Source organism: Geotrypetes seraphini, chromosome 1, assembly GCF_902459505.1.
Source record: "Geotrypetes seraphini chromosome 1, aGeoSer1.1, whole genome shotgun sequence".
Classification (NCBI taxonomy): domain Eukaryota; kingdom Metazoa; phylum Chordata; class Amphibia; order Gymnophiona; family Dermophiidae; genus Geotrypetes; species Geotrypetes seraphini.
Window position 1 is genome coordinate 384985471 of NC_047084.1, and position 24834 is coordinate 385010304.

Sequence of the window (24834 nt, forward strand, 5' to 3'; positions counted from 1 at the left end):
TGCAGCAACCCCACCGACCCTCCCACCATGAAAGTGACATACCTCTGCTCTGAGGCCTCCTAAAGCAGCAAGGCTGGAAGTTGCTGAATCGATGAGTCTGATTTTTTTCAACAAATCAGGCAGCATTAGTGTCAAGGATGGAGTCAGAGAGTGTCGGGAACATTTGGGGAGGGTTTATTTTGGAGGTAGGGCTTATATTAGGAGCAACTTTAAAAATCATGCTAGGGCTTATTTTCAGGATAGGTCTTATTTTGGGGGAAACAGGGTATAATCCTGGGGTAAACTGAAGAACCATTATTCACACTCATCTGGGGCTCAATGCTGCTGCCATCCAGAAGCTCTATCCAGAAATTCAGTGCTAGCCACAATCTGGGGCAGCCCAAAAATTTTCATTTAGTTTGCTTCTCTTGTCATTTCTAGAACTGTTCATTTCCCCCCCTCCCCCTTTTTATTAAGCTGCGCTAGAGGTTTTTAGCGTTTTTAGCCGGCAAGGTAAGTATTTCAACACTCTTAGGAATTCTATGAGCGTCAGAGCAGTTACTGTGCCGGCTCATACTGAAAACTTCTAGCGCAGCTTGATAAAAGGAGCCCTGGGTTTGGTTTTGATTATTCATCCTGTTTTGGGGGGAAGGGGAACAACATTGTGAAGAGTGTACCCTATTTGCAAACTGTGTGTGCTATTATCAGCAAATGAAAAGCACAAAATGTCATATTTTTTTTTTCTGCTTATTTTCATTTATTAATGGCATGAAATGACATGGGATATGTCATTGGCATGTCCTACAGCCCATTCTTATTAAATACCGGCACTAAATGTTCAGATTTTTTTTTTTAAAAACTAGAGGCTTTGATTCCATAAACAGCGCCTAAAACATAGGCACCGAGGAATGTGGTGCATAGCGCATGTCAATTTTAAGTTATGCACTAGAAAATGACATGGTGAAAAAATCAACTGGTTGCCATGGGTAAGGGGACAAGGCCATTCACCGCCCCGTGGAGTGGTGAATGGCCTTGTCCCCACAGTAAAAGATCTGCTGCGAGTTGCCTCCCTTCCCACCCCTCTGGGTCAGCAGCCCCCCTCGTGATCGCACATCCAGCAGCTCCACTCGCGATCGCAGGTGTAGCAGGTACAGCACCTTGCAAGTCCAGCAGCTACCCTCCCTCCCTATCGTGGGTCGAACAGTCCCCTACTCTCGCACCCAATGCATTCGCCGCTGCCGCTGATGGGGATTTCATTTATAAACAGGCTCCCTTCTGCCGAAGCTGATCTGGAAGGCTTCCCTCTAATGTTTGTAGGGATGCATGCAAACGGCTCTTGCATGCCGCAGATGACTGACCCAGAAGCCATCTTTCCGACGCTGCTCATGTCCCTGAAAACAAGTGCCGCTAAAAGCAGGAAGGAGCAGCCCAGCTGGAAGGAGGACTGTTGAGGTAACTGGGATCCCCTGCTGACCCGGAAGGCTTCCCTCCAACATCAGTTTTGACATTAGAGGGAAGCCTTCTGGGTTGGCTTTGGTGGAGGGGGGCATGCTCCCTGGACGGCCCTGAAGGAAACAAGTAAGGGAGAGAGGGGATAATGTGGGACAAAGGGAGAAAAGAGGGGGGAAGGAGCGCGTTGGGACATAGGAGGGGCATAAATTTGGGACAAAGGCTGGAAGGCAGGGAGGGGGACACGAACCCGGGATACAAAAGGAAGGGAGGGGGCATGAACTTGGGACACAAGGGAGGTAGGGAATGAATAGAACAGGAGATAGGGCTTGAGTGTGTGAGTGAGAGGGAAAGAGATGGTGCACATGGAGAAAGGAAGAAAAAGGAAAACTGTTGGGCATGGAGAGAGAGAGGAGTGAGGTAGAGATACATGGGGAAGAGAAGTATGAGAGGGAAAATTAACCTTTCTTGCCCTATCTAGATTAATTCAACACCATTACAAGTAGTCACCTCAACAAGATTACTAGGCGTTATACTCGATTCCAAACTATCCTAACATGAACAAATCAGCGCAGTAGTTAGGAAAATGTTTTTACAGGTTGCGGATGATTCGTTCACTGTCAAAAATTTTGGATTCTTCATCTAGTAACATTCTCAATGGCCCACACCGCGCATGCATGAGTGCCTTCCCACGCGACGTAGGCGCGCGGTCCCTCAGTTAAGATAAGCCAGCTAAGAAGCCAACCCAGGGAGGAGGGTGGGTTGTGAGAATATCTGCCTGCTGTCCCTGGATAACACATAGAAACATAGACACATAGAAATAGACGGCAGATAAGGGCCCACGGCCCATCTAGTCTGCCCACCTTAATGTCCCTCCCCTACGTTTGCCCTGTGAATAGATCCCATGTGCCGATCCCATTTGGCCTTAAAATCAGGCACGCTGCTGGCCTCAATCACCTGTAGTGGAAGACTATTCCAGCGATCAACCACTCTTTCAGTGAAAAAGAATTTCCTGGTGTCACCTCGTAGTTTCCCGCCCCTGATTTTCAACGGATGCTCTCTTGTTGTCGTGGGACCCTTGAAAAAGAAGATATCTTCCTCCGCCTCGATGCGGCCCGTAAGATACTTGAACGTCTCGATCATGTCCCCCCTCTCTCTGCGCTCCTCGAGCGAGTATAGCTGTAATTTGTCAAGCCGTTTTTCGTATGTAACTGTGCTTTATCCCAGGACAAGCAGGCAGCATATTCTCACTGATGGGTGACCTCCAAGCTAACAGAATGGGATGGTGGGAAGGTTGGCCATTAGGAAAATAAATTTTGTAAAACAGATTGGCTGAAGTGCCCATTCCGCCTGGAGAAAGACTCCAGACAGTAGTGAAAAGTGAAGGTATGAACTGAGGACCAGGTGGCAGCTTTACAGATTTCCTCAATAGGAGTAGATCTGAGGAAAGCCACAGAAGATGCCATAGCTCTAACTTTTTTGGCCTGTGACACGGCTCTCCAGAGCCAGCCCAGTCTGAGCATAGCAGAACGAGATGCAGGCAACGAGCCAGTTGGAAATCATTCTCTTGGAAACAGGATGCCCCAACTTGTTTCTTATCAAAAGAGATGAAGAGTTGGGGAGAATGTCTGTGAGGCTTTGTACGATCAAGGTAGTAAGTCAAAACTTGTTTACAGTCCAAAGTATGCAAAGCCGCTTCCTCAGGATGATAATGAGGCTTAGGGAAAAAAACTGGTAAGACAATCGACTGACTGAGATGAAAGTCAGAGACAAGCCGGCCGCACTGTTCCCTCTAAGCTGAGCAGGAGTCCTCCACCCACAGTCTCACCAATAGAGGGTGTTGTTTTACTGTCACATTTTCAATTGTGAGGGACAGGCAAGTTCTGCAGGACTTCAGGGAACATACCTGTTCTTAGCGACTGAAAATATTCCACCCCCTAGTGGTAGCAATGCAGCTGGAGGACACCTGCTCAGCTTAGAGGGAACAGTGAAACTTTTGGCAGAAACTTTGGATGTGTGCGCAGAATCACCTTATCATGATGGAAAACTGTGAATGGGGGATCTGCTACTAGTGCTTGTAACTCACTGACCCTTCTGGCAGAGGTAAGAGCAATGAGAAAGACCACTTTCCAGGTAAGAAACTTGAGATGAGCTGTGGCCATTGGTTCAAATGGTGGTTTCATCAAACTGGAAAGAGCCACATTAAGGTTCCAGACTACAGATGGGGGCTTGAGAGGTGGTTTCACATTAAAATGCCCCTTCATGAATCTGGATACTAAGGGATGAGCAGTCAGAGGTTTTCCCTGTACTGGTTCATGATAAGCAGTAATAGCACTGAGATGGACTCTAATGGATGTAGATTTAAGTCCAGAGTCAGACAGAAAAAGGAGATAATCCAACACCAATTCCACTGCCAAGGAAGTGGGATCATGATGATGAAGAAGACACCAGGAAGAAAACCGAGTCCACTTCTGTTGGTAACACTGCTGCATGGCCGGTTTCCTGGAGGCATCAATAATGTGATGGACAGGCTGAGAGAGGATAATTTGAGAGGAACTCAGCCCGAGAGAAACCATGCTGTCAGGTGTACAGACTGCAGGTTGGGATGTAGAAGCGATTCCTGATTCTGAGTAAGCAGAGTAGGAAATATTGGCAGCAGGATGGGTTCCCTGGAATTGAGTTGAAGTAGAAGGGAGAATCAATGTTGTCTGGGCCACCATGAAGCAATGAGAATCATGGTGGCTGCTTCCCATTTGAGCTTGAACAGAGTTCTCAACATGAGAGGAAGAGGAGGGAAGGCATATAGAACACCGACCCGTCCAATCCAAAAGAAACACATCTGCTGCCAGACGGAGAGGAGAGTAAAGGCTGGAGCAAAACTTGGGCAACTGGTGATTGAGAGGGGCTGCTAATAAGTCCACCTATGAAGTGCCCCATTGAGCAAATACGGACTGGAGAGTTACAGGGTCAAGAGTCCATTTGTGAGGTTGAAGAATTCTGCTGAGGTTGTCTGCTAGTAAATTCTTCTCTCCTTGAATGTAGACAGCTTTCAGGAACAGATTGCAAGCTGACACCCAAGCCCAAATTTTCTGGGCTTCCTGACACAACAGGAGAGAGCCCGTGCCTTCTTGCTTGTTTATGTAGTACATAGCTACTTGATTGTTCGTGCAAAGGAGGAGGACTTGAGGGCAGAGGATGATGTTGAAATGCCTTGAGGGCATAAAACATCGCTCTGAGTTCCAGGAAATTGATGTGAAACTTTCTTTCCCTGGCAGTCCAAAGACCTTGAGTCTGCAGATCATCTATGTGTGCTACCCATGCATAAGGAGACACGTCTGTCGTGATGATCTTGTGATGAGGAGGCAAGTGAAAAACAAGACCTCTGGAAAGATTGGAGGAGGTCAACCACCATTGAAGCGAGTGTAGAAGAGACGATGTCACAGATATGTGCTGTGAAAGATGATCCGACGCCAGAGTCCACTGAGGAGTCCGCAGATGGAGTCTTGCCAATGGCGTTGACATGAACAGTGGAAGCTATGCGGCCCAGAAGAACCATCATGTGTCTGGCAGAGATGTTTTGAAGTGGAAGCACTTGCTGATGGATGAACGTCTGAAGACGATCCGGTGGAAGGAACGCTCTCACGAGAGTGGTGTCTAGGATCACTCCAATGAATTGAAGGCGCTGAGTTGGAATGAGATGAGATTTGGGGAAGTTGACTTCGAATCCCAGAAGCTGAAGGAAAGAAATGGTCTGAGTTGTTGCATGGACCACTTCCTGAGATGAGGGAGCCTTGATCAACTAGTCGTCCAGGTAAGGAAAGACCTGAAGACCGTATGAACGGAGAGATGCGGCCATTACAACCAGACACTTCGTGAATACTCTGGGAGAAGATGCCAGGCTGAAGGGGAGAACTTTGTATTGGTAATGACAACGATTGATCTGAATCCTGAGGTATTTCCTGGAAGCCGGATGAATAGGTATATGTGTGTAGGCTTCCGTGAGATCTAGGGAGCATAGCCAGTCGTTCTGATCGATGAGAGGATAAAGAAGCTCAAGGGATAACATCCTGAACTCCTTCACCAAAAATTTGTTGAGGTTTCTGAGATCTAAGATGGGTCTGAGATCTCCGGTCTTCTTGGGAGCCAGGAAGTAACGGGAGTAGAACCCCCGGCCCCGTTGATCGAGAGGAACTTCTTCGATGGCATTGAGTAGAAGAAGGGATTGCAACCTCTTGGAAAAGATGAGAGTACTGAGCAGGGTTCGAAGCAGACTCTTTTGGAGGACTGTCTGGTGGAAGAGTCTGAAGATTTAGAGAGTAACCCTGATGAATGATGGTGAGGACCTAAAGGTCCGACGTGATGAGTTCCCAACGATCGATGAACAACTGAAGTCGACCTCCAATGGGGTGAGGGCAAGGTGGAAAAATGGGAAGACTGGCTATGTCCCTGAGAAACATGTCAAAAAGGCTGTGCAGCTTTAGGTTGTGCAGTCTGCTTGTTCTGCTGTTGTTGACGAGGTTCTGCTGCTGTTGCTGCCATTGTCTACAAGATTGAGACTCAGGAGCCTGTAGAGGGCGGGCAGTAAAACGCCGCTGATATGAAGACTGTGGCTTGAAAGGGCGAGCAAGTGGAGGCTTTTTCTTGTTTTTAATCAAGGTGTGCCACCTGGTCTCATGAGCGAATAACTTCTGATTGCTGAAATCTAAAGATTCCACAAAAAGCTCATCACCCAAACAAGGAGCATTGGCTAAGCGGTCTTGGTGGTTAAAATCCACCTCATAGCCACAGCCATGGCAGTAGCGAGAGATGTAAGTTCAAAGGTATCATAAATGGAGCGGACCAAAAACTTACGCAGTTGCAATACACTGGAAGTATATTGTTGCAAAAGAGGGACCTTGTGCTCAGGAAGATACTTCTGAAGAGCAGAGACCTGCTGAACTAAGTGCTTGAGATAAAATGAGAAATGGAAAGCATAATTGCCAGACTGGTTGGCAAGCATGGCATTTTGATATAAACGCTTGCCAAAGCGGTCCATGCAGGGCAGGATTAATTCATCAAGGGTCCCTAGGCACACAAGTACACTGGGCCCCCTGCCCCACCCCACCAAGCACCCAGGCGGAAACAGGAAGCTGCGTCGGAGGGAAGCTTTAGGCAAGCAGCACCGCTTGCACAATTACAGTTCCTGTTGCCTTTCTTACCCACGTTGCTTGCTTGTCTTACTTTCCGTCGATGGGGGGGGCCGCGTTGCCGATCGGGGTGGGGCCCATGTTGCCGATTGGTGGGCCCACGTTGCCAATCGATGCTGTAGGGGCCCATCGCTGTTTGGAAAAAACAATGTTGATGCCCTCCTTCATCGGGCCCCCCTGACCATTTTTGGCCCTAGGCATGTGCCTACTTGGCCTATTGGTTAATCCTGCCCTGGGTCCATGGTCTTACCCTCTATGCCAGGAGGGACAGAAGCATATACACTGGCCCCTGCAGACTTCTTCAGAGTGGACTCCACCAGGAGGGACTCATGAGGAAGCTGAGGCTTGTCAAAACCCGGAATAGAAATTATTCAATAGAGGGCGTCAGGCTTGTGAGGAGCACCAGGAACAGTCAAAGGAGTTTCCAGATTTTTATAAAAAGTCTCCCATAAAATATCATGAAAAGGGAGCTTGAAAGAAACTCTTTAGGTGGTTGATCAAAATCTAAAGCATCCAAAAATGCCTTAGATTTTTTGGAATCAGACTCTAGAGGGATAGAAAGTGCCTCTGACATCTCCCTCAAAAATTTGCAGAAAGAAGTCTGTTCTGGTTTAGGAACAGGTTCTTGGGAGGAGGGATCTTCATCCGAGAAGGCCTCATCATCTGAGATAAGTGGCTCTTCTGAATCTCCCCAAAGATCTGAGTCCCGCACCAGTGGGAGACGGTCCCTGGCACCCAGCAACGAGGACTCAATATTTTTAGTCTTCTGCACCGATTTACCTGATCTGACCGACATCGAGTCAGGAGAGGTATGGGCAGAAGAATGGTGTCGAACCGGCTCCAACATGAACTCTGGAGCATGCGGCACCGAAAAAGCCCTCTGCGGAGGGACGGTAGGAGACACTGGCTCCGTAAACATCGGTGTTGGGGCCGAAGTCGAAAGGTCTGGGTAGACACCACAGAGGTAGAAGTAATTGGTACCGCTAGGGTCGCTGCCGATAACACGGGCTCAGACCGGACCAGCACCGGGGGAGCTGGTGGCAGCAAGGCAGGTAGAATGAGCTGCAACTGCTCTTTAAGTTGGACTTGCATTATCACTGAAATTTTATCATCCAAAGATTGCTTGCTTTTTTCACTGGTACCTTCGGTGCCGCTCTGCGCTCTGGAGAAGAGGAGGCCGATGACAAGGTACTCACCTTAATTGGAGACGAGTGTTTTTTAGGGCACCTCGAGGTCTGCAGGACTTGGCTCACTGCATGAGAGACTTAAGGACCCATAGGAGTAGGGGAAGGCTTCTTAGCCGGCTTACCTACTGAGTGTGACACCGATGAAGAATCTTGCGATGTCGAAGAATGTGGCACCGATTTCGGCGTAGACAAATCACCCTCCATACCAGCGCCGAAGAGTAACCACTGCTGAATTTTATGGTTTTTGAGGGTCCTCTTCTGAAGAGATGGACAACAGGTGCAGGAATCAGCCCTATGATCTGGACCAAAGCACTGAAGGCACCAGCGATGCGGATCTGTGAGGGAAATAGGGCGAGCATACCGTTGGCACTTCTTAAAACCCGATTGTGGATGGGACCTGAAGGGAAACATGGCCTCAGCAAAATCGAAGGTCGAGGCCTGAATGTGGCAACAGGCCCCGCTGGGCCGGAGCTGTGAAAAAGTAAAAAAGAGGTAAGTTTTTTTAAAAAAATGAACCAAAAGGAAAAGAATTAAAGAAAATAAAGAAAAATATGCCATGTGAGCGGGAAGACAGCAAAAAATTTTCAACAGCCGTTGAAACGCGACTTCTTAGCTCCGCGGAAACTAGGAAACTGAGGGACCGTGTGCCTACGTCGGGCGGGAAGGCATGCGTGCATGCGCGGTGCAGGCCATCAAGAACTTTCCAAGTTTTTAAAGTGTCCGTACCAGGGCTCCGTCGGTGACACAACCCATCAGTGAGAATATGCTACCTGCTTGTCCTGGGATACCCGTCCTTATCAGGATGTCCTGTAAGTTTAATAAGGCTTTTAGCAGATTCAGAGAAAATCAAACCTACCTTTCCTTATGTTCTTACCTGTTATGTTTCTTTTCTTTCTGATATTATAGTTCCTCCCTCTTAACTATGTATCTGTAAGTTTGTATGTCCAATCTGTGATGTTATTTGTATGGTCTTTGTAAAGCAACCTATTTATTTTAACTGTACATCCCCTAGAAACTCTGTATAGGCGATTTAACAAAATTTGAAACTTGACAGAGAAATGTTGGATATGGTGGTGGAGAGGGAACAGAGGGACAGATTGAAGGGGATGCAAGGGGGAGGAATGTTGGACATAGTGATGGAGGGAGAGGTGTGGCATGGTGCTGGAGATGGGAGATAGAAGGAGAAATGTTGGTAATGGGGCTGATGGGCAATGGTGAAAAATGCTGCTCATGATCCGGGGTATGAGAGAGGGAGAAATGTTGGATGTGGCAGTAGAGGGAGTGGGAAAGATGTACCCTGGCTCTATCTCTCTCTTTCCCCACTCCCTGTACACAGGGGGAGGGCATCATAGAATGGTGGGATGATGAAGGCAGGGAGATGGGCACAGGGGAAATACTAGAAAGGGATGTATAGGAGACATAGAGAATGGAGATCCTGAACATGGGGAACAATACAAACACAGAGATAGAAGATGGATAATGAGCATGGAGAAAGAAGAAATGTCAAATGGTCAGGAGACCCTTGCACATGATTTAAGAGAAGACAAAGAGAAAACCAGAGACCAGCACCTGAGATCAACATGATTTGAAGAATAAAATGACAAAGCAACAAAAGGTAGGAAAAAAATTATTTTCTATTTTGTGATTAGAATATATCAGATTTGAAATTTGTATCTTGCTAGAGCTGGTGTTAGACATAACTGGGGACTGCAAAGCCAAGGCCATGCTTCTTTAGTTTCCAGCTGGCTTAGGGCTTTCTCTGACCAGGGGGCAATTGCCCTAGTTGCACTCCCCTAACACTATTCCTGCCATGTGTAACTGCGGTATTCTGTTAGCATGATTTTTCTGTGTAGCATTCTGTAATAGTTTGGTTTATTCAGTTTTCTCGATAGTGGAGGGGATATTTGTTAAGGGGAGGGAACACAGGGTTTTTTTTGATCCTTGCTCTGTATTATTTGTGTTTATAAAATGACAATTGTATAGAATATTGTTTTTTTTATGCTTTAATAAAATAAGTTGAATATAAAATCATAACTATTCAAGGCTTGTGTGGATGGGATCAGATGGTTTGCGGGGATGGGGTGGGGACTGAGCTTGCAGGGACGGGGTAAAGAAGGGGACCGAGTTCGCGGAGACAGGGACAAAATTTTTTCACCGTGTCATTCTCTATTAGGCCATATCAAAAAGAAGAGTGGGGAAGGGACACAAGAGTCAACAATTTATTGAAAAATATCAACTATAAGAGTCAACAATTTATTGAAAAATATAACACATAAAGCAGGGGTGCACAACTTCGGGTCTCGCCAAGCCGGGTTTTCAGGTTTTCCCAAATGAATATGCATGAGATCAATTACAATAATGTAAGCAGTTCAGGCAAATGGATCTCATGCAAATTCACTGGGGAAATCCTGAAAACCTGACTGGAATCGGCCTTCGAGGGCCGGAGTTGTGCATCCCTAACATATAGCATATACACAAAAATTGACACATGTAACATATATGAAATATATGTATAGTGAGGCATAAGACAGTCTTTAAATCCTCTGTTTCCTAGACCCTAACACGGTCCGTGTTTCAGCTGAAACAGGGTATATTTAAAAGAGCCTGTAAGATAGAGCAGCAAAATGTATACAAATAGAAAGCAATCAGGATAAATAATGATAATAAATAATACTAAAGGCAGAAGACTTAGAAACAGCTAAGAAAAACAGCTTAAAACATATCTCATCTTGAATTAAAGATACAAACATATAATGAAAATCATAAAAGAACAAAATAAAATCAGACTATAATAATGGGAATAAACAATGTAAAATTAGACATGCCCAGTCGATGGGGGCAGTGTATAGGCAATCAAACTAGAAAATGTCTCATGGAATAAAGGACTGTGGTTCAAATGAATACCGTTAAGAAGCAAAGCCATTAAGTTTAAAAGGTCAAAAACAGAAGGAAAATGAAGGAAATAAAAGAAAAGAAAAGATGAAAAGATACCTCTAAAATAGTAGATCCGTGCCTGCCTCTCACATGTATGAACCTTAACCCTTTCAGGACCAAGGGACATATTTGTCCCATAACTTTAAAATCCTATAAATTTTGATTGGGATAGTCTACAGTTCTAAATTTGATATGTACGGATTCCATATGATACTGCCTTTATGTAAACAAACTGGTTCCGACATTCATTCATTAGCGTCGTTGCCAGATTGACGAGAAGATTCACTTGCCACACTGTCCATAAGCCAGAAGTGTGATTTTTTTAAAAAAAAAATAATGATATTTCACAAAAAAAAAATCAATTTTTTGGCATCTGCAAGCCCTTTTTACCATAAAAATGTCGTCAAAACCACAAAAATTGGCCTACGATCCTTATGGTCCTGAAAGGGTTAAAGGGCAAACAAACAGGAAAACTTTGGTTCCATTAACCAAATAGAAAAAAGTCTTGAACTCTAATTGGTGCAAAGATAAAACCAAAATTAAAATAGTCAAAAAACTCACCAAACAAAGATTTGCTGCTAAAATCGCTGCTGAAATTAAATCGCGCTACTATTAGATGAGTGTCCATTGAAACTGAAAGCAAATGAAGTTTTCCTTTTGGTGCAAAAAATGACATCATCAAAAGAGAGACCAATTGCACATCTCTTCACAATATGAAAGAAATCAGTAAGAGGCTTGACTTTGATGCAAAAAAGTGATGTCATACCAATAAAAAACATATAAATTTTTTATGATAATAACAAAAAAAATTGAAATTCAATAAAGATTATATTACAAAAAAAAAAAATCAATATCAAAAGGCAAAAAACAATAAAACAAAATCAACTTTAAAAGGCATTAGAAACATCAGTCATTGTATGTTAAATCAAAATGTAAAAACGTGAAAATGCACTGAAACTAACATGAAGAGCTGTCAGGACAGAACCTAACTAAAGAATGGCTAAAAAGGAGGTATCAAATAATGTAGATAGATAAAAGTAAAATGAGAAGTGAAAAACCATTATAAAACTTTTTGAGAAGAAAGCAAAAGATACTGTTACTGAAAAAAAAAAAAGGAGGAAAGGAAAAGGGTAGCGCTGGCACTTGCCTGAAAAAAATTAAAACAAGAAATATCTTAAATGCAGCTTATATAAAAAGGAGTAAAAAGAATAAGAGTAAAAAGAGAGTATAAAAGGCACCAAATAAGGGATGTTTAATTTACATATTGGATCACAGTGCAAATGTGATACATATCACTGTTTAATTAATGAAATTAGAAGTTTACTGAAATGAGGAAGTTTTGTATACAGTAATATGAAATGAATGATGACAAAATAATATGAATGAATAAAATATGTCTAGATTAATAGAATGATGGACCAGAAGAGCTTAAATGAACACTGTAAAATCTATATCAGAGTTCAGGCCATGGGAGGATGAGACATTGAAAACACTGCACAACAATTTTTTGGTTAAGTCTTGATTCCTGAAAAGTTTTTGGTGATTATGACAGGTACCAACTTGGTATGCTCAAATATGGTTTTGGTTTTACTGCATCACGTAAGAACTATGAGAAATAGACATTTTTATGTTTACTGACAATAAAATATATAGTCAAGTTTACGTTTCGCACAAGCGACTAAATGAAACAGAATTAAAAGTGTTTTGCTCCCGAGTTTCTTTTATATTCAGTGTCTGGTGCATCACGTTGTAGCATCCAACAATAGTCGGCAAGCATTGACGGATTCCAATTGCCCTGGTATCGTTTCTCCATCGTAGCTATGTCTTGATGAAACCTTTCACCGTGCTCGTCACTCACAGCACCGAGATTTGCGGGGAAGAAGTCCAAGTGTGAATGGAGGAAATGAATCTTGAGTGACATATTGCACTTCATTCTCTTGTATGCTTTGAGAAGTTTGTCTACCAGCTGAATGTAGTTTGGGGCTCTGTAATTGCCCAGAAAATTGTCAACAACGTCTTTCAAGGCTTTCCAGCCAATTTTTTCCGGCCCAACTAACAGATCTTCAAATTGCTTGTCACTCATAACATGTCTGATCTGGGGGCCAACAAAAATACCCTCTTTGATCTTGGCATCAGTTATTCTTGGGAACATCTGTCTTAAATAACGAAAACCTTCCCCTTCCTTGTTCATTGCTTTCACAAAATTCTTCATGAGTCCCAGTTTAATGTGAAGAGGAGGCAAAAATATCTTTGTCGGGTCAACAAGCGATTCATGTGCTACATTTTTCTGTCCTGGAACTAACTTTTTACGGAGTGGCCAGTTCTTTCTAGAATAGTGCGACTCTCTGTCTCGGCTGTCCCATTCGCAGATGAAACAGCAGTACTTTGTATAGCCAAGCTGCAGTCCTAGTAACAGAGCAACGACTTTGAGGTCTCCACAGATATTCCAGTTATACCTGGTATACTGGACATACTTTAGTAACATTTCCATATTCTCATATGTTTCTTTCATATGTGCTGCATAGCCAACAGGTACTGAAGGATAAACGTTGCCATTGTGCAACAGAACAGCTTTCAGGCTTAACATTGACGAATCAATGAAAAGACGCCACTCTTCCGGGTTGTGATCACAACCAAAGACCGAGAACAATCCTTCAATGTCACAACAGAAACAGAGACTGTCGACTTGTGCAAAAAATTTGGTTATATCATGATGCCGGTCTCGAAACACAGAAATTTTCGTACCTGGTGATAGCAAACACCATTCCTGCAGTCTCGAACCTAGCAGCTCAGCTTTTGCTTTTGACAGACCCAAATCTCTGACCAAATCGTTCAATTCGGACTGTGTTATCAGATGTGGATCGCCTGATGAGGATGGTTCAAAATCCGGGTCAATGTCACTGTTAGAACCCTGCACTGCAGTTTCTTCATCTGGTTCGTCTAAGGTCCAATCCTCTGGTGGTTTCGGAACTGGAAGACTGTCATCATGTGGCATGGGTCTCATTGCTGAAGGCAGATTAGGATATTCAATTGACTTCTTGTTTTTGGCAGAGAAACCAGACACATTAGTCAAACAGAAATAACAGTCCGTCACATGGTCTTTCTGTTCTCGCCATATCATCGGAACAGCAAATGGCATCGTCTTTCGAGTACCTCTGAGCCAGGCTCTCAGACTAACAGCACATGTCGCACAGCAAATGTGAGGCGCCCATTGCTTGTCTTGATCACCTATTTTGCAGCCAAAATACAGATGATAGGCTTTCTTTACAAGGGCAGTCATTGAACGTCTCTGAGGCGTAAGTGTATATTCCCCACAGATATAGCAGAATGTGTCGCGGCTGTTACGACACCGACGAGACATATTGCCCGACACCAAAACGTCTATAGCATCAAGCTTACTTACTGTTATATTGCTACAGCTACTATACTACTATACTTTACTATACTGATACTATATACACACACGGACTATCTATATTAACCAAATGAGCAGGATCGGTGTATGGAAGCCACCATTATAGCATGGTGAGACAGCGCAAGCTCGTTCAGACCTGCCCAGACATGCCCAGGATGTCATCTTCCATAAAACAGCTTCCAACCTGGCTAGATTTTATGCATGGACATACCCAGGCGGCACAAACCGTTGTTGATAAGACACTTATGGGAGAAAAAATTGTTTGCATCCAAATATAAGAAAAAATCACGACAAAATTGAAGATTTCTCTGAAATGGTACGTGATGGGTAATTTTTGATGTAATATTCATGATCAGCACCCAAAATTCTATAAGAAACACCCAGCAGTGTTCAGGAAGCAAAAACTTTGTTGTGCAGTGAAATCAAAGTTCATTTTTTGTTCTTCTTGTATTAAAATGTTGTCGATGTCTCCACCTCTTACACTCTGTTTAATTTTCTTTAGCACAAAAGATTTTAAATCATTTACAGTATGGCCCATAGCATGTGCAGACATTTCTCCTCTATTGATACAACTGCGGTGTTTGACGATTTTCGTTCTTATCATACGTTTTGTTTTGCTAATATAGACCTTTTTGCATGGACATTGTATTAAATATACGACATAGGCGGATTTGCAATCTGAATTACGCCAAATCTTGAATTCAAGTCCAGTTCTGGGATTAGTGAAACTGTCAATGATCATTGCGTGCTAGCACACACTGCAGTTTCTGTAGGCACGATGCCCAGCATATACTGATGTATCATCAGAACTAAGAGGTGATAAAAAAATATGGTACCAATTTCTCATTTAAATTTCTATTTCTCGAGAATGACTGGTCATGTATTTTTAAAGCATGAATGTTTCTCTATAATAGGACAGTTTTTGAGAATTATTTTCTGCACGTATCGAGCCATGTAAGAGTATTGTAAAGTACATACTAATTCAGGAGGGTATATCCTCGCTCGATCTTGTAGTAGTGACGTTCTGTCAAAGGAATTGGCTTTCAAAAAACCTTCCTGGATGCACACACCTGGATACCCATGGTTTTTGAATCTCTTGGCTAGATATCTTGATTGTTCCTTGAAGTCACCTTCATCTGTGCATATACGCTTAGTACATATGAACTGACTAAATGGTAGATTTTTCTTTAAAGTACTTTGATGGTAACTGCTAAAATCCAAAAAGGAATTTCTGTCTGTGGGATTCCTATAAGTCTTAGTAATGAAGGAACTAGATTGCTTAGTGATGTGTAAATCCAGGAAACTAATTGTTGTTGTATGTTATCTTGAACGTCAGATTTTTGTCTCTAGTATTCAGCCATGCAAAAAAAGTTCTAGTTCTATGATTTCACCTTCCTTTAATAGAAAAATGTCATCAATGAAACGTTTGTAAAATATGACATTCTTCATGTAAGAATACTGTGTCAAATATTTCTCTTCAAAGTACGCAACCTATAAATTGGCTATATCGGGGGCCATTGTTGCACCCATCGCCTTTCCCTTGATTTGTTGGTAAAAAGATTCTTGAAACATAAAGTAGTTCTGAGTTAGTACAAATGTTGCCAACGTGATAATAAAAAAGTTTGGTATTCTTTGCACAATTTCTCTATTTTGTAGGGTATTTTCTACTATCTTTAAAGCTTCAATTTGGGGAATGTTTACATATAGCGAGTCTATATCTAGCGTAACAAGGGTGACATCAGAGAGATCCACATCTATTTGTGTTAACATATTTATCATTTCTGTGGAGTCTTTAATTTTAGGGACAAATGGTAGGAGAAAGTAATCCACAAAAGTAGAGAGATTCTAGAATCAATCCATTCCTGGATACAATTGATCTGCCTGGTGGAGCTTCTGTGGACTTATGAATCTTTGGTGACATATAAATAGTAGGTATTCTGGGATTTTTTTCAGTAAGAAAATATGTTTCTTTTGAAGTAATATAGCCTGCTTCATGAGCAATTTTTAATAGCTGTGATATCTCTTCCTGTAATTTCGGTGTGGGGTCACATTCCAAAGGTGAATAATACCTCCTGTCCTGTAATTATCGTTCGATTTAATTTACATAATCTTCTCTATTCTGGATGACAATGCCACCACCCTTATCCCCTGGCTTGATAACAATCTTCTGGTTGTTTGAAAGGGATGAATAGCTTTATACTCGTTCTTAGTCAAATTGAAGTATGTTTATGTTTATTAAAATCTTTATATACCGCCTATACAGCCAAAAAGGATCAAAGTGGTTTACATCACAACTCAATCAAATTTGTGAAAAGAACTCCATTAAAAAAAGAAAAGGAAGAAAAAAGAAAAAAAGTTAACATTTCTAATACATATTATCATTTCTTTTTATTTTCTAATGATATTACAGTAAAACCTTGGTTTGCAAGCATAATTCGTTCCAGAAGCATGCTTGTAATCCAAAGCACTCATATCAAAGCAAATTTCCCCATAAGAAATAATAGAAACCCAGATAATTCGTTCCACAACCCAAAAACTTTAATACAAAATACTATATATACTTGTATTGCAAGACCTCGCTCATTTAGAAACAGTCCTACACTCTTGCAGCGTTAGAGAGAGAAGAACCATAGGCTCAGTTGTGATGTGTATATACTGTATGTACTTGTATTGCAAGACATTGCTTGTATATCAAGTTAAAATTTAATCAAATGTTTTTCTTGTCTTGCAAAACACTTGCATACCAAGTTACTTATAATCCAAGGTTTTACTGTATGTCTCTTTCCACACACGAGTGGAAAGCCTCTGTATATGGGTCTTCCTGACCTGGAGGTACTCATTTAGAGTTCCTCCTCACCACTGAGGTCTCCACATTACTGAGAACATTTTAGCTGGCAAACTCGATGATGTGTAGTTTTCTCTTAAATTTATTCTTGTGTGGAAGGCATTATAGGAGCAAGTGGGGATAAAATTTAAACCCTTTTGTAATTCATCATAGGACAGGCTGATGTTTGATAGATTAAATATAGGAATTGATTCATCAGCGGCAGTATTACTGTTCTGTATTATTTCCAGCTGCTCTGTCGATGTGTACTCAGTTCTCTGATTGGTCTGTTGCTCATGTATGGATTCTGATACAAGGGACGTTGGCTTCCTCCTCTTCCTCTGCGGTGTTTATGTTTATTAAAAACTTTATATACCGCATTTATAACAAAAAAAGGATTAAAGCGGTTTACAATATATAATTCAAAACAATTATGAAAAGAACTCCATTCAAAATAGAAAAGAAAAGAAATACATTTTTTTCTTTTTTTTTTTAAATACATGATATTCTATAACAATCAAATTATCAATAATAAAACTTAACTAATTGATACAAACTGGTGGTTGGTGAACATGTATTGTTTGTTGTTGAATGCCCTATTCCGGTCCCACAGTTTCTCTAAAAAAATGCCACAGGTTGTTGGATGAACGAAGCTCTTGGCTCTTGTGACAGAGTCTTGGTTTTGTACTGAAATTATAGTGTTGGTAAAAGTAGGGCTGTTCATGGGAGAAGTATATGTGTTCCCAGATTCACTCCTAATTCTCTTTCTACTGTGCTCAGTTGTATTCGTAATATTTTCTTCCTGTGGTATCCTCACCTGTGTCATCATATATTTTGCCCTGGATGGCTTAGCCTTTGAATATGGATAAACATATCCCTTTTTATAGTCATCTTCATCTCTTAAGTTTCTTATGCTTGGTAAGTCTGATTTCCTGTCTGAAAGTATCCAGACGTTGATTGATTTCCATCAAAACCAACCATAGTTTGGATCTTCTTCTCTCAATATAGAAAGTTTACCATTAATTATTGATTGTAAATCCTTGCTTTTCTCTTTGGATGTTTCTGCCAATAGGATAATTAAGTCTAGTGAACATTTGTTCAGTATAGCACAACATTTGTTTAGAAAGGATTGGCCGTCCGTGAACATGATTGGTATTTTCTTAATCCTTAAACCCCTTGGGATCATCTTGGCTCTACAATAATTGATCAGGACAATACCTGAAAGTGGTAGATGCCTATCATCCAATTAATTTTAATTTAAGCTAATTATGAGGTGCTAATTGCTTCATATTGGTGCCGATTAAGAGCTAGATTCACAAACCTGCCCAATTGGGCCTGATTCGGGCCCACCCGGACAGGTACAATGAATTCTCCAAAGCCCAATATGCAGATGGGGGTGATTGGAGGAACGCCCCCCCATCTGCCTGCCCCATCGCTCTAAAGCGATCCCAGCGCATGCGCAAACCATCTGTACATGGTCTGTGCATGCACTGGACCTCCGGGCCCAGCAGAGATTTTTTTTTTTCTTTTTTTAATGGAGCCCATGGTTTTAACCTGCTTAAGCCCGTGGGTTAAAACCACGGGCTTGCACTGCGGGGAAAGGTGGGAGAGTCGGGGCAGGTAGGAGATCAGGGCCATACAACAGTCGCCCAGAGATCTACCAGTGGATCATGGACCTCTTCCCTTTCTACTGGCAGAACTCCATCCACCACTTCTTATCCTTCAACAACTGTTTCTTCAAAGTGCCGAGGTCTCCGGACAAGCCCGGCAAAGGCTCCTTCTGGACCCTGCACCCAGACTAAGGGAACATGTTCGAGAATGGCTGCTACCTCTGCCGGCAAAAGCGCTTCAAGTGTGAGAAGCAGTTCTCCCTGAAAGAGAACGGCAAGAAGCTCTCGGAGGGAGCCTCCAACATGGGATTAGCCGCCACCAGCAGCAGCTCGGACAGCCCCGGGGGCCACTCTGGCTCCCCATGCAGAAAAGGGCCTTGACAGATCTGACAGCGAACAGATCAGGGCAGTTAGGGGCAGGCAGAAGTTTGGGGCAGGCAGGAGATCAGAGTAGCTCGTGGCAGGCAAGAGAAGAGCATTGGGGGAGAGCAGACAGAAGAAGAGCATCGGGGCGCAAGGCAGGAGAGATTTGGGGCAGCAGAGAGCAGAGCTTCGGAGAGTCGGAAAGACATTTTCAACTGGTCCCCAGCATTCGCTTCTTGGGATGATCGGCCAGCCCAGTCAGTTTGGAAAATTTGGTTGGTGAATTGCGTCCCTGTCTACTTTGCATGTGTTTCTTCTCATTTGCATGCACGGATTCAAAGCGAATCGCAGGAGAGGTAAGTGAATCAGGATGGAGGGAAATTTGCTCGTAAAGGGGTCGCAAAGCAATCGGTACACGATCAGTTTGCTTTGGGTATCTAGCTCTAAGATTTTAAAATCATTAAGTGCCTAGAATAACACGCCTAGCCAATCTAGGCACTTGGCTAGGCGTGTCATTCTAGGCACCTAACTTTATGTCTCTTTTATTGAATCAAGGCCAGAATGCCAGCCGTGGTAACTGAATATCAGCCTGTGAATTCTTTACAGATTCTGTTATGTTTTATTAACCAAAACAAAAAATACATAAATCATGCAACACTGAAAGAAAGAATGGTTTCCTTTGTCTATAGTATTCTGAAATTAACATTAAAATCACACAATCAATATTGCATATTATAAGGGGCCATCATCCTATATAATAATATCTTTAGTGCGCATGCGCACTTTAATCTTCATGGCTCTGTGCGTCTATAGCTCCGTTGCCGGCAGACAAATTGTAAAGCAGAGAAGTTGGTAAAGCATACGGCGTGTGTGATGCGTTCAGCGCATGCGTGCATGTTCGATTTGCTGCGAGTAGCGGTTTACTTTATCCAGTAGCGGTTACTCTGTGCCGGTTGCCGTTTCCAACACAACGCGTGATTTTTATTTTTTTTTAAAGGGTAGGTGGGAGAAGGGGCACGATAATTGATATCCCCCCTAACATCCCCAATATTCCCCCGACATACCCCTGACATCTACACACACACACAGAAGGACAGGGGCCAAACAGACTGGCAGAAATAGAGACACACACACTGAAAGACAGGTAGGTGGCAGTAAAAAGACACACACAGAAGGACAGGGGGCCAGGGAGAGAGATTGAAAGAAAAACAAACAAACCAGACAGCGGACAAGGAGAGAGAGACACACATAAAAAAAGACAGACATACAGCGGCCAAGGAGACAGACAGCAAAAAAATAAAGATAGACAGACCGCGGCCAAGGGGAGAGAGAGACAGAAAGAAAGAAAGACAGTCAGACAGACAGAAAGCGGCCAAGGAGAGAGAGAGAGAAAGAAAGTAAGAAAGACACACACACACATCTATTCTAGCACCTATTAATGTAACAGGCTTAAAGACTAGTATGAAGGAGAAAATCCTCATGCTGGAGAAAACAAAAACAAAAAGTCAGTGAGAAAAAGTCCAAAGGTGATGAAACTTGGAACCAACACCACCCATGTACAGTATAGGTTTTCCCACATATGCCACTAGCTAGTGGAGGGTTTTTCCATGTATGGATTTCCCCATGTATACCACTAGCTGGTAGTGAAATAAAGTGTTGCTGGTTTCAAATTTCATTGCCTTTTGACTTTTCCTCACTGACATTTTTTTGTTTCTGACAGGAAAAAAATGCAAATAACTGTTATACCATTATAGATGGTGGTTGCTTTGGTAATACCCCTCATCACAGACATGAGTATTTTTTTGTGAAAGCAGATTTGTGTCTAATCTTTTATGTTTTATGAGAGTTATTTGCAATTTTTCTTGTGAGGTGTGATATCACAAGAAGTACATAATGTGTTAGTATCTTATGAGATTTTAAGAATCCATTTCTGATTATTTATAATTTTTTTAAAAAAATAAACAAATAAACCTATACTGTGCCTTCAGAGAAGATTACTGATTCATCCTAAAGCTGAGGTTCCCAAACTGGGTTAGGACCTAAAATGAGGTCACACAAACAGTGCTTGGGGTCATTTCCTGGGTGGATTCTCCATAGGTGCATGATTATGTTATACCTCTGTGAGGGACACACAGTTATATTTGACTGCAATCATTTGGTGTAGGGTCACACAGCCACATAAAGATTGATAAGCATTACCTTAATGCATGTATATCTTTTTCATTATTATTATTTTTACCTCCTAGATCCATCAGATCAAATTTATTTCTGTCTCCAGAATAAAGAGCTGCAGAAATGAGATAACTACTACCATGGACCCATTTTCAAAGGTGCCATAAAGGATTACCATGTCAAAATCATTTCTCAATATGTGATACAAATACATGAATTCATGTTACTACTATTACTATTAATTATTTCTAGAATGCTACCAGATGACCGCAGTGCTGTACAGAGTCGCAAAGGAGAGAGTCCCTGCTCGAGTGAACTTTCAGTCTAAATATTAAATAGAAAATAGATTTTCTGTGTTACTAATAAAGTAGCAAAACTCAGAGACAATGGAAGTCAAAAATTAATGAACTGTGTCAGTGCAAAGCTGGCGAAAACAAGAGAATTGACCCAATGATCTCCACAGCCAAATCCAAGAAGAAGCAAAAAACAATGTGGAAAAATGATGTTCCTGAGATGGACTTTATTAATATGAAAATATTAAAACTTGGCAAACCACATAAAATCCTCTAGGACGCAGTCCGCTGAAAAGCTTTGGACCCAGCACGGTCCGTGTTTCGACAGAATGTCTTCTTCAGGGGTCCCTATGAAGTCTTATGGTAAAGATACGTGGATAAAAATGCCAGTTGGAAATAAATTGATCTGTATAAACTGTGTGCAGGTCATGGGCTTTTCACTCGGCTTTTTGAGCCCATGTCCTGCGCACAGCTTTTACGGATCAGTTTATTTTCGATTGGCATTTTTATCCACGTATCTTTAACATAGGACTTCATAGGGACCCCTGAAGAAGACATTCTGTCGAAACACGGACTGTGCTGGGTCCAAAGCTTTTCAGCGGACTGCGTCCTAGAGGTTTTTATGTGGTTTGCCAAGTTTTAATATTTTAATATTAATAAAGTCCATCTCAGGAACATCATTTCTCCACATTGTTTTTTGTTTCTTCAGTGCAAAGCAGCTCAGGAACTGATTACAATTAACCTCAAGATCTATAAGAAAGAGAGAGAAATTCAGTCTTTTCATATTTAGCACAGATGCCAAATGTTGTTAACTAGCACTTTAATCTTCATGGCTCTGTGCGTCTATAGCTCCATTGCCGGCAGACAAATTGTAAAGCAGAGAAGTTGGTAAAGCGTGCGGCGTGTGTGATGCGTTCAGCGCATGCGTGTATGTTTGATTTGCTGCGAGTAGCGGTTTACTTTATCCAGTAGCGGTTACTCTGTGCTGGTTGCCGTTTCCAACACAACGCGTAACCCTGCCATAAATATCTTACTCTTCAGAACATTTTAGCCTAATAAAACATGTATATGTACCTAGTAATGCCAGCAATCCCATCACAGTCAGCACAGGCTTTCTCACCATCTGAACGTGAGGTGGTTTTGTGTTGTTCATCTGAAATCTTGCTGTCAGTGTCCTCTGAGTGAAATAATGAGGATGGTAACTCAAAAAGGCATTATCGTTGCTCAACAAACTGTAGTTCACATTGTTGCTGGCATTTGAAATCAGTAGGTTTTGATGCTGGACGATTATCTTTAAAATAAAAACAAAGAGCATGGAAAATTTCATCAACAAAATTAAAAGGCAACAGAGGCAGGCAGGCAGTGTCCTGTCACTTAGAAGATCAGGATACAGATCCTAAGCCTCACTTGTTCTTATCAGATTTGACTAGAGCTGGTAAATGCTGTAGAACAGCATTCACAGCCCAGAATAGGGAGAAATCTCATCTATTACCCAATGGTATCACCTAATGGTAAAAGATACATTCACAGTTAGTTTCAAATGGGTCAATATTCAGAGCAAGTGAGCTCTAGCTCACTTAAATCGCCTATCAATGGCCATCCCCTCCCCCCCCCTCCAAAAAAAAAGCAGGCTGTCAGGGGCAGGCCATGTGGAGATGAGGGGAGGAGTTGGGGCCTATGCAGGCGCTGGCAATATTCAGCTGAAGCCCACATAAGGTAAGCAGGTAAGATAAACAGGTAAGCTGGCAATATTCAGCCAGGGTCTGTATAAGATTTACAGCTGAATTTAGGACAGCTGATTATCTTATGCAGACCCTGCCTGTATATTGGGCCGGGACCCACATATGGGTTGGGTTGTTTTTTTGGGGGGGTAAATCCCAACCCCCAAGCTCCTGATACTCCTTCCAACTCCCTCATGATGCCCCCCATACCCCAGCCCATGTCATAGCTATCACACTTGCTATACTTGCTATACGTTGTATAATAGCTATCACACTTGCCAGGTCCCCTATCTCCCATGCCTAGGTGGGCACCCTGGGCCTACCTAAATACCTGGTGATCCAGTGGGGGGTCGTTTGTGACAGGAGCACAGTGCCCTTACACCTGCCCCTTCAACCAGCACATCCAAAATGTCTGATGTGACCTTTCACAGCAGTTAGTGGTACTTTGTGTAGTACCGCGAGCTGTTGCAAGAGGTCATGGCAGCCATTTTGGAGGCACCTTGCATATACAAGAGACTTTAGAAAAGTCCACTAGGCCTTCAGTGCAACAGACTGTATGTTTATTGTCAGGTGCAGGGGAAATTTAACTCCCTTGCAAAATAGCAGGTTAAAATCAATTTGTTATAAAGTTATGACTTGACAATATGTTATAAGGTTATGACTTGACAATATTACTAATATATGGGTTCCTGTTGATAAGATCCCAGTGTAGATTATTTATTGGTTCAGTGCAGTGAGGAGGCATTTTTAGGGATCTTATTTTTACATTGTGGTCTAAATGTACCGTAAGTGTTGCAAAGGTGGGATGCTATTACAACTGATAGGAGAATTTTTTGCTAGATTTTCAGAATGTAATTGTTTTAGGAGATATTAATGTACACTTAGAAGTTGCAACTTTGCTTCACAAACATCGCTTATTTGATTCTATCCCCCCAATATTCAAAGCTAATTAACTGGCCATAAATGGTCGCTGACTGGTTAAATAAAGTTTAACTGGCTATCTCCACTCAATATTTGTCTTAGTGGCTAAACGTTAACCGGTTATATCGCACAATAACCGGTAATATTCAGTGCTGAATGGCTAAGTTTAGCAGGCTTTGTTACAACTTAACTGGTCGGTGCTGAATATTGACTTAACTGGTTAAGTTACAGCTGGTCATAAAACAGAAACATACCAGCATTGAATATCCAGGCTGTCTTCCATAGCCAGAATATCAGGCCCATTGTTTTTTAGATAGAGGTTATTGTGTAATGTTATTACTTGATGTTTTGTCAGCTTTGGATAATGTCAGTCGAGAAATGTTGTTGAAGATGTTAAAGATAGAAGATATTGGGAGAAGAGTTTTACCTTGTTTCAGATCTTACTTTTCAGGCCAATCAATGCAAGAAAAGTCAGAGGATGACCTTTCTTATTTTTGGCTAGTGTCCCTCAGGGATCAGTTTTATCTTCTTATCTGTTTAATGTGCATTTGATACCAATGTTTCTGTCAAGACGGCTGCTAGCTTTCATTTTTATGTTTATGCTGACAATATATAGGCTTTGCTTCTTTTACCTCCAGGGAAGCTAAATGTAGCAGCTATTATTAATGGTAAGTTTGCAATGGTAAGGATCATGGTATATTTGAGAGGATAACACTGGTAGATAGATATGGGATGAATATTAAATATTTTTGTTGCAATTTGTGACTGTTGATGGATTTT

General features: G+C 42.1%; 1 protein-coding gene across 3 annotated transcripts in view; it reads right to left on the minus strand.

The window, feature by feature from the left end:
• IDUA (alpha-L-iduronidase) overlaps positions 1 to 24834 on the minus strand; it is a 353735-nt gene that overhangs the window by 41082 nt on the left and 287819 nt on the right. For all 3 annotated transcript variants that reach the window (XM_033916637.1, XM_033916628.1, XM_033916646.1), the window contains exon 8: positions 22487 to 22703. In XM_033916637.1, coding sequence (XP_033772528.1) covers positions 22487 to 22703 — 217 coding nt within the window. The remainder of the gene's footprint in view (positions 1 to 22486; positions 22704 to 24834) is intronic.